Source organism: Plecotus auritus (genome assembly GCF_963455305.1).
Source record: "Plecotus auritus genome assembly, chromosome: 10".
Taxonomy (NCBI): Eukaryota; Metazoa; Chordata; class Mammalia; order Chiroptera; family Vespertilionidae; genus Plecotus; species Plecotus auritus.
In genome coordinates, this window is record NC_137785.1 from 12,759,317 (window position 1) to 12,776,199 (window position 16,883).

The 16,883-nt window shown below is 56.2% G+C and overlaps 1 protein-coding gene across 2 annotated transcripts in view; it reads right to left on the minus strand.

Moving 5' to 3' along the window:
• Nucleotides 1–16,883, minus strand: part of BICRA (BRD4 interacting chromatin remodeling complex associated protein) — an 81,742-nt gene that overhangs the window by 11,470 nt on the left and 53,389 nt on the right. For both annotated transcript variants that reach the window (XM_080645723.1, XM_080645722.1), the window contains exons 2-7: nt 13,439–13,539; nt 11,966–12,011; nt 11,833–11,875; nt 9,904–9,969; nt 4,755–6,719; nt 3,313–3,489 (exon numbers count right to left, since the gene is read on the minus strand). In XM_080645723.1, coding sequence (XP_080501849.1) covers nt 3,313–3,489; nt 4,755–6,719; nt 9,904–9,969; nt 11,833–11,875; nt 11,966–12,006 — 2,292 coding nt within the window. In that variant the 5' untranslated portion in view covers nt 12,007–12,011; nt 13,439–13,539. The remainder of the gene's footprint in view (nt 1–3,312; nt 3,490–4,754; nt 6,720–9,903; nt 9,970–11,832; nt 11,876–11,965; nt 12,012–13,438; nt 13,540–16,883) is intronic.

Below are 16,883 nucleotides of genomic sequence, written 5' to 3' on the forward strand. Positions count from 1 at the left end.
GGTGGTCGGGCTGAGCTGGCTGGGGGGAGGGGCCGTGGGCAGTTGGCCAGCCAGCCCCACCCCCTGGTCAGACTCCCAGTGGAGGGGACAATTTGCATATTAGCAATTTATTATAGAGAATGCCACCGAGGGCGCACTGCTGCCTGGCACTGTGCTGGGTGCTGGGGACACAGCCGAGACGAAACAGACAAACCCTGCCCTCGTGGAGTTTATTCTGTCTCTTTTCTTAAAAAAATAGATGTTTTTTGTTAATCCCCACCCGAGGATATTTTTCCATTGATTTTTAGAGTGGAAGGGAGGGGGAGATACAGAGAGAGAGAAACATCAATATGAGAGAGACACATCAATTGATTGCCTCCCGCACATGCCCAGACCAGGGCTGGGGATTGATCCTGCAACAGAGGCACGTTCCCTTGGCCAGAATTGAACCCAGGACCCTTCAGTCCGCAGGCCAGCGCTCTATCCGCTGAGCCAAACCGGCTAGGGCTATACTGTCTCTGTTTAAAATGGAAAGCCCTTTATCCCGAGATCCTCCTCCGGGTGAACTGGGATGTCGGGCACCCGAGGAGGGAGCCTAGACAGGCAGGGGCACAGCAGGTAACACACTGAAGTGCGGGACAGACGTGCTGGCCCAGCTCCCCGCACAGCCTCGAGGAAGGGACTCCGCCCGCCGTCACGCTACGGAGGGAGGCTCAAAGCGGGGAGGTGCTTGTCTGCATGTGACCCTTCTAGGAACAGTGCTTCCGACTTGGGTCTCGCACAGGCCAGGCGCCCTGCCCCTCCCCCACTCCTTCCCGCCTGCTTTTCCTTCCTGTGGAGAGATGATCTGGTGCCATCATGGCCCCATGGTCCCTCCGGACAGGACCCTGCTCTACCCCATACGACAAAGGTGGTAATAATAACAGCAAATGTGTATCAAGCGCTCGCTCTGTGCGAGGCACCCGTGAACTCGTTCACGCCTAGATCTGTAAGCAACTATCATTCCCATTTTCCAGATGAGGACATCAAGGTCCATCAGTCCCAGGGACGTACCAAGGTCAGCCCAAGGCCTGGCTCATGTTAAATGTCTCTCCCCAAACACCTGCTGGTGAATGAAGAAATGGGCTGCTTAAAGTCACAGGCACTGAGCCGAAACCGGTTTGGCTCAGTGGATAGAGCGTCGGCCTGCGGACTGAAGGGTCCCGGGTTCGATTCCGGTCAAGGGCATGTACCTTGGTTGCGGGCACATCCCCAGTAGGAGGTGTGCAGGAGGCAGCTGATCGATGTTTCTAACTCTCTATCCCTCTCCTTTCCTCTCTGTAAAATATCAATAAAATATATTATAAAAAAAAAAAAAGTCACAGGCACTGAAATCACGAATGAAATCCTGGCTGTTGGAGGCCCAAGCCCAGCTTGCTGCCATCCTGGACCTCGCTGATGCCATTCCCTCCTCTTCCTTCCGATACAACCTACCCATCCCCGGGTCCCTTTTGAATGAGTACAACATCCACCCCTCCAGAGTAAAAGATGGCTGGCTCTCCCTAACCTCTCCTGTGCTTGTGACCCATAAGAGACAAAAGCTAAATTTCCTAATATGTAAAGAGTTTTGACAACTCAACAAGAAAATGACCAATAACCCAAATGTCAAAATGGCAAAGGGTACGAATAGACAATTCCACAGGAAGGAAAACACAAACAATTCTAAATCTACGACAGCCTGCCCAGCCTCATTCACAGTAAAAGAACGGCAAGTTAGAACAAGACACAGCCCTGGCCGGTGCTTAGTGGTCAATGTCAGCCTGCGGACCTAAGGGTGGTGGGTTCAGTTCCCAGTCCCAGGGCATGTACCTGGGTTGCAGGTTCCCCTGACCCCGGTTGGGGAACGCAAGTGTGGAAAGCAACCAATCAATGTGTCTCTCTCACACTGACGCTTCTCTTTTTCTCTCTCTCTCCCCCTCCCTCTCTTCCACTCTCTCTGAAAACCAATGGAAAAAATATCCTCAGGTGAGCTTTTTAAAAAAGCAAACAAGATACAGCCTAGCCAACATGGCTCAGTGGTTGAGCATCAACCTATGAAGCAGGAGGTCATGGTTCGACTCCCGGTCAGGGCACATGCCAGGGTTGTGGGCTCAATCCCCAAGAGGGGGGCCTGCAGGAAACAGCCGATCAATTATTCTCTCTCATCATTGATGTTTCTATTACTCACTCCCTCTCCCCACCTGTCTGAAATCAATAAAATCATAAAACAAAACAAAACAGCCCTGGCTGGTTTGGCTCAGCGGATGGAGCATCAGCCTGCGGACTGGGGGGGTCCCGGGTTCGATTCCGGTCAAGGGCACATGCCTGTGTTGTGGGCTGGATCCCTAGTGGGGGGCATGCAGGAGGCAGCCGATCAATGATTCTCTCTCATCATTGATATTTCTATCTCTCCCCTCTCCCTTCCTCTCTGAAATCAATAAAAATATTAAAAAAAAATAAATAAACAAAATAAAACCTTTGCTTCCTAGGCAAATACAGAAAAAAACTTTTGAAAACAAAACAAAACAAAAACCCCACAAGATACAATTTTCCCCCTACCAGACTGGCCAAGTTGAATATATTGCCGAGGTGTGGGAAAGCAGGCACAGATAAAGGAGAAACGGATTTACACTCCCCGAGACAATACCTGTCAAACTATAAATACAAATGCTCAGAGGCAGCAATGTCCTTTCTAAGAACTTAGCCTACAGCGATGGCTGCGCTGTCACTCCTCGCAGCCTTGCTCATAGCAGGTGAAGCCAGAGGTGACCGCAGTGCCACAGGACTGCCGTGAGATAAACAGCAGGACACCCACACACACACAACGGAGCCCGCGCAGTTCTACAAAGAGCGAAGCAGCCGTCTCCGCGACAAAACTTTAGGTGATAAGAGCAGGGCTCACACGGGCGCGCGGAGCACGCTCCCATTTTTATAAAAACGGAAGGAAGAGGATCCAGAGGCCATCCTGCTGCCCGTGCGTGGAAACGCAGGGACAGAGGAGGCCAAGTTCAGGAAGGGCTTCTCGTCCGTGTCTTTTGAAATGGGAGCAATCGGAATGTTTTATCAACCCAGATAGGAAAATGAGAATGTTAAGAAGTCAGCCACGTCCTGCTGTGTGTATCAACCTCCTGCCTCGTGTGTGGGCTCCGCGGGCGGCCCTGGTCTCGGGGTCCGTGGAGCCCCGAGGAAGTATCTGAGAAGCGAAGGAGCCAGCGAGACAGAGCAGCAGGCAGGACAGCCAGAGGGGGTGGGGAGCGAGGAGGGCGCGGGCAAGGCTGGTCCGGGCAAGGACAGAGGCTGCTGGGGTTCATCTACCTGGGGGGCTGGCGCCGGGGAAGCCTGGCCGTCGGGGGTCTGAGGGCCAAGGCCAGCTCCTTTGGCGACGGGGGTGGTCGGGGCTGGGTCTTGGGCAGGAGCTGGGGCGCTGACTATGACCGAGGCGGGCACGGACAGGTGGGGGCCCTCCGCGGAGAGGGGCTGCTGGCTCCTCTCCTGAAACGGGCAGCCCACACAGGGTCACCAGGCTGCCCCGCGGACCTGCAGCCACCCCGCCCCCGCCCCCGCCCCCACTGACACCCCAGAGAAGGGGGTGGTGGGAACCGGGTACGAAGGCACCAAGAGGCCGCAGCCCCGGCAGCTCCTCCCACTGAGTCCCTGGAGGTCAGTCCCCTCCCCGCCCTCCCTCCCTTGTCTGTCCCCGACCTGCCCTATGTTCCTGTGATCTCGCCCCAGCACTCCAGCAGGGCAGCCTGTCTGTCAGCCAGTCACTCGCTCTCCAACCCTGTCTTTCTGTCAACCAGTAGCTCTCCTTGTCTGCCTGTCCCTCTTCCTGTCCACCATCTCAGTCGGCCCCTCTCTTGTCCACCATCTGTCAGTCAGCCCCTCTCCTTGTCCATCATGTCAGTCGGCCCCTCTCTTGTCCACCATCTGTCAGTCGGTCCTTCTCCTTGTCCTTCATCTGTCAGTCAGCCCTCTCTTGTCCTTCATCTGTCAGTCAGCCCCTCTCTTGTCCTTCATCTGTCAGTCAGCCCCTCTCTTGTCCTTCATCTGTCAGTCGGCCCCTCTCTTGTCCAGCATCTGTCAGTCGGTCCTTCTCCTTGTCCTTCATCTGTCAGTCAGCCCTCTCTTGTCCTTCATCTGTCAGTCAGCCCCTCTCTTGTCCTTCATCTGTCAGTCAGCCCCTCTCTTGTCCTTCATCTGTCAGTCGGCCCCTCTCTTGTCCAGCATCTGTCAGTCGGTCCTTCTCCTTGTCCTTCATCTGTCAGTCAGCCCTTCTCCTTGTCCTTCATCTGTCAGTCAGCCCCTCTCCTTGTCCTTCATCTGTCAGTCAGCCCCTCTCTTGTCCACCATCTGTCATTCGGTCCTTCTTGTCCTTCATCTGTTAGTCAGTCCCTCTCCTTGTCCTTCACCTGTCAGCCCCTCTCCTTGTCCACCATCTGTCAGTCGGTCCTTCTCCTTGTCCTTCATCTGTCAGTCGGCCCCTCTCTTGTCCACTATCTGTCAGTTGGCCCCTCCTTGTCTGTCCATCTTCCTGTCAGTCAGTAGGCCCCTGTCACCCTGGGGCCTCCTTGGGGACACTGGTGCCCAGAGCAGGGGTGCCATCTCTGAGATGCTCTCCTAGACTACAGACCTCCCCAGCCACCTCGCTGCCCTCAGCCCCTCTCCACAGCAGAGGCCCTGCCCTCACTACCCCTTCCTCTGTCCCTCACTCCCCATGCCCACAGCCACCCCCCCGCCAACCCCCCCAGCCTGGGTACCTGGGGCAGGAACATCTGCAGGGAGTCCTGAGTGAGGATGGCCGTGGCAGTGGCGGACGGGGGCAGCACGATCTTTTCCGGGCTGGATGCCAGGACCGGGCTGGGCTGAGGGGTGGTAGCCTGAGGCGGGTTGGCGGGCTGGGGCGTGGGGGCCTGTGAGGGGGGCTGCTGCTGTGCCTGAGGCTGCTGGAGGCCCAAAGGCAGTGGGGTGCTGACCGTGGGGGGCGCCTGGGGGGCCGCCTGCACGGTGAGGACAGGCGCGGCCTCCCCGGCGGGGGCGGGGGTGGCGGGCTGCACCAGGCCGTCGGGGGCATTGAGCATGGCCACGGCGCTGGGGGGCAGAGTGACGCCCTGGAGGACGGTTGTGGCAGTGGGGCCAGTGGGCGCCGGCTGGCTCTGCGTGGGCAGGCTGCCCGCAGCCAGGGACACGGGCATCTGGAAGAGCGCCGGCTGGCCCACCTGGATGGGGCCCGAGAGGATGTGGGCGGCACTGTGGGCCCCCGATGGGGGGGCCAGCACGGGGCCCAGGCTCAGCGGTCCCGCCAAGTTCTGGTTGGTGAGGATGGGGTTTGCGATGAGCTGTCCCCCTGCGTGCGGGGCCGCGGCCGCCAGGATCTGCCCCCCCACGTTGGCCGGCAGGGCCGAGAGCGACTGGGGGAGCTGGACGGCCGAGGTGCCGGGCAGCAGGAACTGGTTCTGGCCGGGCAGCATGTGCTGGGCGGGGATGACGATGCTGCTGCCTTGATTCAGGAGGTGGACGCTCATGGGCTTGCTCAGGGCCCCAGGGGGCTGTGGCGGGGCGGCCCCTGTGGTGGTGGCAGGAGGCTGCTTGAAGACATTCGCCTGCAGGGCAGGGGCCGGGAAGCCGGAAAGCACCACGTTCTGGCCAGCCTTGCCGGCCGCCATGAAAGTCAGGTTCTGGGGGGCCTTGGGCTGCTGTGGGAGGCCCCCCGCCTCGCCCTGGATGGTGAGTGTGGCGCCCGCGGGGGCGAAAGGCTTGGGTGTCAGCTGGTAGAGCTTGGGGGGCAGCACGCCGGCCGGCTTGGGCTGGATGGGCGTGGGCGTGCGGTGCAGGATCACGTTGGGCGCGGGGACCAGTGGCGACGTGCCGAGGCCGGGGGCCACAGCCAGCGGCTGCCCTGAGGGGGCCCCGGTGGCGGCCGCAGTGGCAGCTCCCGCTCCTCCGAACACCGAGTTCCCATTGAGCGTGGTGGCCACGGCGGCCGGGAGGTTCTTCTGGATGACCAGGCCGGCGCCCTGGGGCGAAACACCCGCCGACGCCAAGGTCACTGGTTCCGAGGGGCCGGCCGCCGAGGCCAGATAGCCACTGACAGGCACCTGCTTGGCCAGGAGCTGGGAGGTGGGCGGGTTGAGCGCCATGACTGGCTGGCCCACTACCTGGATGGGTGCCAGGCCGAGGGTGGCAGCCGTGGCGCCCCCGGGGCTGCCATTGGGCAGGCCCTGGAGGCCCGGGATAGGCTGCAAGGTCACGTTGCCCAGGCCCACAGGCTGCAGGAAGGGCTGGACGCTCAGGGCTTTGTTGACCACATCCTGGGGCGGCACCAGGGCCTGGTGGGTCAGCACGGTGGGCGGGGCCTGTAGTCCCAGCAGGTCTGTGCCCCCCGGGAAGAGGGCCTGGGTCCCCGAGGCCACGGCAGCAGCCCCTGCAGCACCCGCCTGACCGGCCCCGCCATCGGCAGGCTGCAGCGTGGGCAGCTGGAAGGGGCCCAGGTCCAGCTCGGCCTCGGCTTCGAGGGTCTGCTCGGTGATGTTGGCCTCCTGGAGGCTCTGCTGCAGGATGTCGCAGGGCTGGTCGGCGCCCCCACCCCCGCCGCCGCCACCGCTGCCGCCCCCTGCGGAGGGTGAGCCCAGGATGTCATCCTCCAGGAAGTCTAGGTCCACGCTGGGGGCTGGCTGGCTAGGCTCTGGGTTCAAGTGGTTGCCAGAAGCTTCCTGCACGTGGAGCTGGAGGCCAGAGAAGATGGGAAAGGCCTGAGATGAGCAAAGGGCCGGCTCAGGGCACAGCTGAAACGGACACGCAGTGCCTGCCTGGGGGGCACAGTCAGAGAGAACATTCCTTCTGGAAGTGGCTGGACCTGGGTTGGCGCCCAGCTCCCCAGGGCTTAGCTGGGAGCCTGCTTAACCTGGCCTCTATCCCCACTGCACACATCAGTAGAACAAAAACCATTTACTAAACCGTCCTACGAGGCCCTTGATTCTCACCTGCAACTCCCAAACCCCAGAGGCTCTGAAAACCATGGATGCTTTTATAACACGGCAGAAGCAAAACCTGACCAGCACTGATGGGCGTTCTGGGGGAAAGGCATCATTTACCCACGTGACGGGACCCTTCTGAAGTCTGGCTCAGAAAGGTGAACGAGCCTGCTGCTGTGTGCAGCACACACACCCCTGCATCACCTTTCCAGCATCTGAAAAACACCTGCCCCGCAGGTTTCGGATAAAAGATCATGGTTCATGCCAAAACCGGTTTGGCTCAGTGGATAGAGCATCGGCCTGCGGACTGAAGGGTCCCGGGTTCGATTCCGGTCAGGGGCACGTACCTTGGTTGCGGGCATATCCCCAGTAGGGGGTGTGCAGGAGGCAGCTGGTCGATGTTTCTCTCTCATCGATGTTTCTAGCTCTCTATCCCTCTCCCTTCCTCTCTGTAAAATATCAATAAAAATATATTTAAAAAAAAAAAAAAAAAAAAAAAAAAAAAAAAAGATCATGGTTCACCCTGGCTGGTGTGACTCAATGGTTAGAGCGCTGGCTCAAGCACCAAAGGGTCGCAGGTTCGATTCCCAGTTCACTCCCCACCTCTGGTCAGGGCATGCCTGGGAGGCAACCAGTTGATGTCTCTCTCTCTTCTCACATCAATGTTTCTCTTTCTCTCCCTCTCTCTCTCCACCTCTCTCCCTCCCTTCCACTCTCTCTAAAAAGCAATGGAGCCCAGCTAGAGTGGCTCACTGGTTGAGCGTCAACCTATGAACCAGGAGATCACAGTTCAATTCTCGGTTGGGGCAAATGCTTGGGTTGCAGGCTTGATCTCCAGTGTGGGGCATGCAGGAGGCAGACGATCAATGATTCTCTCTCATCATTGATGTTTCTATCTCTCTCTCTCTCCCTCTCCCTTCCTCTCTGGAATCAATTAATATGTATATACATACACACACACACACACACACACACACACTGAGTGGCCAGATTATTATGCGTTCAGAGATCATAATAATCTGGCCACCCAGTGTATATTAGAGGCCCGGTGCATGAATTCATGCATGAGTGGGGTCCGGCCAGCCTGGCCAGGGGGAGGGGACATGGGCGGTTGGCCGGCCTGCCTGCTGGTTGAACTCCTGGTCCAGGGGACAATTTGCATATTAGCCTTTTATTATATAGGATATACACTGAGTGGCCAGATTATTATGTGTTCAGAGATCATAATAATCTGGCCACTCAGTGTATATAGCAATGGAAAAAATATCCTCGGGTGAGGATTGACAAAAAAGAAAAAGGAAAAGATTGTGTCTCTATTAAACACAACAGCAGCAGCCCTGGCGGGGAGGGTCAGTTGGCTGGAGCGCTGTCCCGTGCACCAAAAGGTTTTGGATTCCGTTCCCGTTCAGGGCACGTACCTGGGTTTCAGGTTCGATCTCCAGTCGGGGCGCATATAGGAGGCAACTGATCGATGTTTTACTCTAACATTGATGTTTTTCTCTCTCCCTTCCCCTCTCCCTAAAATTCAATAAACATACCCTCGGGTGAGGATTAAAAAACAAAAATAATAACAACCATAAACATAACAGCAGCAGCTGCCACTGCACACAAACCTTAGTTTGTGCCACGTGCACTGTGAGTCTCACATTTCTTTTTAATTTTTTAAAAAATATGTTTTTTTATTGATTTCAGAGAAAAGAAGGGAGAGGGAGAGAGATAGCAACATAATGGTGAGAATCACTGATCAGCTGCCTTCTGCACACCTCCCTACTGGGGATCGAGCCCACAACCCGTGCATGTGCCCTGACTGGGAATCGAACCGTAACCTCCTGGTTCATGGGTCGATGCTCAACCACTGAGCCCCACTGGTTGGACTCTGACATTTCTTAAATACTTTCCATGCACAATCCAGGACATGTGGGTATAAATACGTGTATGAGTATTTGAACAAATATTCCACAGGCAATAATTATGCTCATGGCATGAAATCCAGATATGAAGGTCCTGGGGTGAGTGGCTATTTGACCAGAGAGCTTCCCAGGGTGGTCGTGACATTCACTGACATCAAGTATGGGAGGTGCTTGGAGCCCAACCGGGGACCGTGTGGGCATTAAACAATGAGAGCAGTGATGAGAATAATGATCATGGAATAAGAATATAGGCTCATAGTTCCAGGTCTATAAAGGCAATAACATGAAATGATGTTTATTTGTTGGGTTCTGGATGTAATCATTTATATTACGAAAGGTAACTTATTCAGAATATATTATTATAGTTGTGAGAACTAAATGAAAATTACTTAAAGGGTATGGCATAGAATACATGTTCAGTGAATGATAGTTATGATGATGAAGAGAGAGGAGGAAAAACGGGGGAGGGGAGAGGAGGAGGGAAGCAGCAGGAGAGGAAGAAGAGGAAGACAAGGACATTCAGTAATGGGTCCAGCATAGCCAGGCATACAGTAGGTGCTCAATAAATGACCACTGTGGTGCCCCCTCTGGGCTTTGTCCATCACCCCACATTCACTTTTCAGATGGAGACTGAGGTCCGTGTCAGTTGATCCCTTTCCCCCACCGGGTCACCCCCCAAGAGCTGAGCAGGGACAGGCCTCCAGGACCTGTTCCCAGAGAAGTATTCCCCGGTGAACCCCAGAGCCAGCATCTGCCTCAACTCCCCAGAACAGCTCTGCATCACTGACCCCCAAGGTCTCCCCCAAAGCCAGGACCCAGCCAGGGTCCTCCAGCAGCAGAGGTCCCACCCCCCCAACCCTGCTGATTGCCTCCCACCCTCCGTCCAGCACAGTGCATCATGGGGATGAGTGTCATGTGACCCCTCCCTCCTGCCTTCGGGGCCTCCCTCCCACCGGCTGCTGCTGTGGACAGCTTGGGAGATGTCTGGGAGCCGGCAGCTCTCCCCCAGCCGGGGAGGCACTTACCCCAGGACCTTCATAGAAGGCACTTTGGGCCTCCCCAGGATTATCCAGGAGGTCGTCACCATCGAGCTGTAACAAGACCCGCCCCCACCCAAGGTCAGAGGTCAGCTGGACGGTAAACCAGCCCTGATCAAGAACAAAAAGACAAAGACGAAGTGGGGGGCAAGATGACCCCAACACAGTCCCTCAGCCTGGCTTCCAAGGCTGTCCTGACATCATGGCCGCCGTGACGAGAGAATCCTGCCTCCTCCTTTGCCCACGCTGTGTCCTGCCTTTCCTCCTGGTAACACATCCTTCAGGGCTTGCCATATATGCCACCTCCTCCCATCAGCTCTCGGTCCCTTCCCACTAAGTCACTCCAAGTACCCGGCACGTCCCCCCAGCCGGCCCCACTCTCTGCACAGCACTGTCTCTGGGAGGCAGGGACAGGCTGATTTCCAGGAGCGCCTTCAGGACCTAGGACAGAGCCTGTGTCCATAAGCGCCCAGTGACTGTCCATGGCCGAGGTGGCCTTGCCAATCTCTCCAGCGGATGTCTCTCCAGAGCCACAGGCTATTTCCAACAGCCCTCCATGGGTTCCTGGAATCCACGCCAACCTCCCAATCACAGAAACCCGTATCACAGCCCACTCAGTTGCTCAGGCCAAAATCCAGGAGTCATTCTAGACACCTCTCTTCCTTGACATCAAGTCTAGTAGCTGCCTCCCACCCAGACCCCACCAGCGCCTGGCCCCTCCTCACCCCTGCCCTGGGGCCCAGGCCCTAGTCATCGCATTGCACTCGCCTCCACTCCACCCGCCAATACTTCTCCTTTCCCTCCCTACAGGTGTAGGCTGGCTCGGTGACTTGCTTCCAGTGAATACAAACTGACAGAAGTGACAATGTGGGACTGAAGACGAGGTCATAAAAGGCACTGAGCTTTGGCCCTTGGGTCACTCACTCTGGGGGAGCCACCTGCCGAGTCGTGAGGACACTTAAGTAGCAGCCCCAAGGAGATGTCCCCGTCCGTGGTGAGGAGCTGCGGCCCCAGCTAAAGCCATGGGGATACGTTGTTGAAGCATATCTTCCAGCCCCAGACAAGCCCTCAGACGACAGCAGCCCCAGCAGACACCTGACTGCAACCCCAGAGAGACCCTGAGCCAGACCCCCAGCTAAGCCTGACCCCCACGAACTGCGCGAGCTCTAACGTGTTGGTTTAAGTCACCAAGCGGTGGGACAACTTGTTACGCAGCCCTAGATGACTGATACAACTCCTCGTGGATCAACAGACTTCCTCTCTCCCCTGCTCTGTCCCACTCTCTCGGGTGATAATCCGAGATAATGGCTTTCTCCTGCTTGATAACACGTCAGAGCTGCCTGTCGCTTCAAAATAAAACCTCAACTCCTGGATCCAGGTCTTCCGGGCTCTGCACGACCAGGTGACTTTTCTCACCTCGTCTCACCTCCTACCAGTCTCCCCTTCGGTCCAGTCCCACCAGCCTTCTTTCTGTTCCTCAACCATGCCAACTTTCCCCCCTTTGTACCTGCTCCTGGCCTGCCCGGAGCACCGTGGCACCTCCCTTTGACCCTTCAGGTCCACTTTCAATGTCACCTCCTTAGAGGGACCCTCCCTGACCACACTGGCTAAAGAAGCCCCTGCCCCCACCCCCATTCATTTCCTTTCAAACCTCTTTTGTTGTGCAAGTGACACTATTCTTTCCCGTCCTATTCTGCACGGTGCTTTCCACTGTCACTTTTACTGGTTATTGGCTATTCTGTTGACCAAGGAAATGTGGACGGCGTGAGGTCAGGGATTTGCCATCTCTTTTGCTCTCCTCCGCAGCCACACTGCCCGGCTGACAGAGGTCAAGGGGCAGATGTCTACTGCCTCAGGGAACATGTCAGTTCCCCATTCCACAGCCCCTGCCCCGGACACCTCCTGCCCGACACTCACCTTCTCGGATCCATGTAAGAAGTCATTGAGGGCCTGAGGGTCACTGAAAGAGAGAAGGGAAGAGGCACTGAGGAGGCAAGGGGCGGGTGGGGGAGGGGAGGGGAAAGGAGGGTGGGAGGAGCCAGTTACTCACCAAATCACGTCTAGTAAGCATCTCCCATCCTCATCATCCATCGCCACTGGGTGGGGCGGGCGGGGCGGGAAGAGGGCAAGGGAGAGAGGTTAGACTTCAGCAGCATACCAGGACTTCCCGTCAAGGACCATTCCGGGGTCAGGGTAGTCCTGGGTGGGGGTAGGGGGTCAGGGTTCTGTTCCCATGGGCATGGGAGGGGTGGGGGTGCCCTCCCTGCAGAACCGCCTTTTCTTCCTCCCCTCTCCCTCTCTGTCCCCAGAATCTGATAATGATGATGATGACATCACCCAAGACTAAGCGAGCCTGACCCTGCGCAGCCCAGCCCGGTGCTAAGCCCTTCACACTCTCTTAGCTCATCCTCCCAGCATCCCTCAGGGGGGTCCTGTCACTCCCACGCTGCAGATGAGTAAATGGAGGCTGAGCCCGTCAGCATGATGGGGATGGGGATGGGGATGGGGATGGGGATGGGGTTGGGGATGGGGATGGGGATGGGGATGGGGATGAGGATGAGGATGAGGATGAGGATGAGGATGAGGATGAGGATGCAGGCGGCTAACACGTGCCGAGCACTTGCACTGCTCCAGGCCCCGTCCCAAGTGCTGCACAAACGTTAGCTTGTCCAACCCCCGGGACAGGGAGGGATGTCGCCAGCCCCGTCCTACAGGTCAGGGACAGGAAGTTCTCTGCATCTGCCCATCCACCCCCAGCCCACCCAACCTTCCATCTTTCCTATCACCCTCCCTCCCTCCAAGCTTCCACCTGTCCATCTGGCCAAACTGCCACTCCAACACCCATCATTCTCTCCTTCCAGCACACTCGCCCCAGCCTTCCCTGCCCATCTTTTCTTCCCAGTGATGCTCAGAGGACAGAGAAGCCACACCCAGTCCCTCCGTGCTGCAGCCCAGGGCCCTCTCTTCTTAGACTGTCGTGGACCCACATACCTAACCTCACACGCTCGCTCAGCTGGTCCCCACCCCTCACCCACACAGCATGCTCTGAACAACCCTCACTGAGACCTCCCAATCCCACTCAGCTCCCATGAGCCCCACGTGCCAATCACTCTCCCTCCCAGAGCGGGCCCTGGGACCACCCCAGGAAGGCCCTTCCTCGGCTTTGCTGCATTTAGCGGCTTATCTCTGACTCCAAGTCCCAGCCCTACCTGTCCGTCCCTCCCCCCGTGTCGCCAGGTCTGTGGCCTACAAGCCCCTGCCCTTCTCTACCAGCCACAGGAGGGGGGACAAGGCCCGGCAGGGGATAGAAAGGCGAGTCTGCAAAGAAGCTGGAGAAAGGGGGGAGGGAGAGCCTGCCAGTAGCGGGGTGGAGGCGGGGAGATGCCCACATGTCCCAGCGGCCCGGCTGAAGACGAGGGGCTGCAGGCTCTGCCAAGATGGAATGTTCCTTCCCAGCCCAGGGGCCTACGTGGGCCCAGGAGGGTGAGCTAGGGATGCATGGGGACCCCTCCCCGCTGGTTACCTGTGCTACAAACGAATCATGAAGGGAAGGAGGGGGTGTCCACTCCAGGTCTACGCGGGGCCCCCAGCAGGGGACTTGGGGAGTGTCCTTTCGGGAGCCAGCTGTGGAGAGAGAATGAGACAGAGACTGTGAGTGAGAAAGTCAGCAAAAGGAGAAAGATGTAGCTGGGAGGGGAGTGATGGGATTGGGGACAGGAGAGAGAGCGGAATGGTTGAAGATACGAGGTTAAAGGAGAGGTCAAATCCACTTTATAACCACGTAAACCAGCACTATACATGATCACATATACACACATACTGTGCCGTATGTACATATGCACAGGACAGGATATATACACCTGGCACATAATCTATAACAATAGAAGTGTAATATGCTAATTAGACCGGACGTCCTTCCGGACAACCTTCCAGACGAAGTGGGGGGGGGGGGCGCTGCGAGGGAAGCCCGGGTCCCGGGTGCCAGAGGGAAGCCGGTGCCGGCAGCCGGGGGAAGGAAGGCCTATTCTTGCACGAATTTCGTGCACCGGCCTCTAGTGGTATAGAACACTGTACAACAGCATTTACTGGCACATCAGTCTAACAACATCCAGCCAATTCTGGCGTCCACGGGACTTCTGTTCTAACGCCGCCGGGAACACTGAACAGTGAATCCCAAATCCCCACTCCCAGGAAACACGAGGAACTAGGTTCCTACAAGCCTGTCACACTTTCATCCACCAATCCACGGTTTCCTTGTGACCCCTAAGGAAGCCTGATTTCATATACATTGTCGGTCGTTTACACTGAACACGCAGCCCACAGCACTCTAACTCGGGCCTGAGCGTAGCTTCGCTGATACAGTCTTTCCTGCAGGGCACATCCCGCCTCCCTGGTCTTAGGAACACTAGGCAGGGCCTCAACCCTACGCCGGTGGCCACAGCAGCGCCCTCAGCTGGATACACGCGTGGTTTGCGTTTTTCACGGCTCTGCACACGTCTGCAAGGGACCTGGAAAGAAGCATGTGTATTGAAGAGCTGGGGGTTACCAATGGTAGCGAGCAGGCAAACTCATAAACGCAGAATCCGTGAATCATGAGGTTCCGCTGTAAGGGACGCTGAGTCACTGATGCGGGCCCACTGTGTGCTGGCACGGGTTTTAAGCAAACCACTCTGCGTATTAACCCATTTCCCCTCCTCTAAATCCCTACGGGTGGGGCTTTTGTTAGCCCCACTCCATAGATGAGAGACTGAGGCTCAGAGCACCTAGCAAAACCCCCAAGAGCCCTCCCCGGTCAGCGGCCAGCGGCCATGGGAACCGGAGTCCCCCAAGCAGCCCCACTCAGCCGCTGTGACACAGAAGATGCTCTTGCATCGGTTCTCTTTTAAGATCTGACGCAAATATGGCAAAAATGTCAAGATAAGAGGGGCTGGTGACTCGCTCCCGCAGGCTTTTGTTATCGCTTTAGGAATGCCTGCTGATAGTCAGATTCCCAGCGATAAGACAGGAGAGTGGCACGGGAACGTGAGCCCGATTCCCCCCCTCCTCCTCACCCAGGAAGGTCTAGAAAGCAGCTGTCACAAGGCCAGTGTCCCACCTGGATTCCAGGTGCACGCCCCTGGCCCGGAGGCTCTCACAGGCACTCAAGGGCATTTCAAGGGAGCAGCCGGGTTCCAAAATCTTCCCTCCTCCCTGCCTCCAGTCTGAGGCGAGGCCAGCGCTTTGGGGTAAGCCAGGAGGGGCTGTTATCCCAGCAGCCTCTCCAAACCCACGGGGGAACGTCGCAGGAGGCTCCAGACTTCGAGAACATTTTATCGGTGTGTTTTTATCCCAGTGGTAACACAGAGAAATGAATGGGGGGAGGGGCCCGATCTCCACTGTGATGCGGTGTGGGTGGCAAGGACCTAAATTTAACAGCTGGATTTGTGCCCTGGAACGCATGAAATTTCACCTTTAAAAACTGGAAAGAAAAAAAAAAGTCACCATCATCAAGTGGTAGTGGGTGGGGGACAGGTGAGGCATGAATGGCAAAATGTTGATAACTGTTGGAGCATGATGACAAGGACATACCTGGGGCTTCATCATACATTCTAGTTAGTGGAATATGTGTATTCAAATAGGTTTTTATTGACTTTAGAGAGAGAGGGGGAGAGGGGGAGAGAAAGAAAAACATCCATGTGAAAGGGAAACATCCCACTGGGGATCGAGCCTGTAACCCAGGCAGTGCCCTGGTCAGGAGTCGAGCTGGCAACTTTGGTGATGGGACGACGCTCAACCAACTGAGCCACACCAGCCAGGGCTACTTTGTATATTTTTTAAACGTTCCATAATAAAGAGGACAATATGTAATGATTAGCAGGCCTGGGCTTCTCTCAGATGTCCCCCTGTCAACTGGGTACCCAGGTTGGCATCTGTCTCCTATTGGGTTGATGCCAAGAGGTCCAGCGTGGGGTGATGGTTCTGGGGTTAGAGTCAGGGGGGCTCAACTCCCTGCTCCCCCACGCACAGGCTGGGTGACCTTGGGCAGCTGACTTTGCCTCTCTGGGCCTGTGTCCTCAGTTTCCCCATCTGGAAAACTGTGATAATAGTATGTTCCCCCACAGGATTGTTTTATACCAGGGGTGGGGAATGTCCAGCCCTCGGGTTACATAAGGCCTGTGAAATCATTTGGTCTGGCCCTCCCAAGGCATTCGGAGTGAGTTAATTAAATGTTTGACCAAATATAGCAGGCTAATTTTTAAAAAAATATATATATTTATTGATTTCAGAGAGGAAAGGAGAGGGAGAGAGCGATAGAAAGATCAAAGATGAGAGAGACTCATTGATCGGCTGCCTCCTGCATGCCCCACACTGGGGATCCAGCCCCCAACCCGGGCATGTGCCCTGACCGGGATTTGAACCGTGACCTCCTGGTTCATCAGTCGATGCTCAACCATGGAGCCACACCGGCTGAGCTAGCAAGGCTAATTTTTAAATTGGTAATTTTGTATGGCCTTTGAATGATGTTCTAAATATCCAAATGGCCCTTGGCAAAAAAAAAAAAAAAAGGCTCCCCAGCTCCCCACCCGTTTCACGTGAACTCTGTAAAACCTCACGTATTTTGTAAGTGATATATACTCGTTATACAGGCCTACATTGGAAACATTGCGGGTTTGGTTCCAGACCACCAAAATGAAATATGGCAATAAAGCACATGAGTCATAATGTTTTTGCTGGTGGAAAATCTTGCCTCTGATTTGTTAAAAAAAAAAAAAAAGCGGGGGGAGCAACATCTGTGAGGCGCGATACAATGAGGCATGCCTGGACTTAACTGCCACTGTGAGTATGACGCAGTGTGGCCATCCTAAAGCTTTCTGGCTGGGCCCGGTGTTGGGGACAAAAGTCCTGGTGCCCTTTGCCACGTGTCACCCTTGAGCACAACTGGGAGGGTTGACCTGTCATCTGCTTCAGCCGTGGCTTATGCACACGGT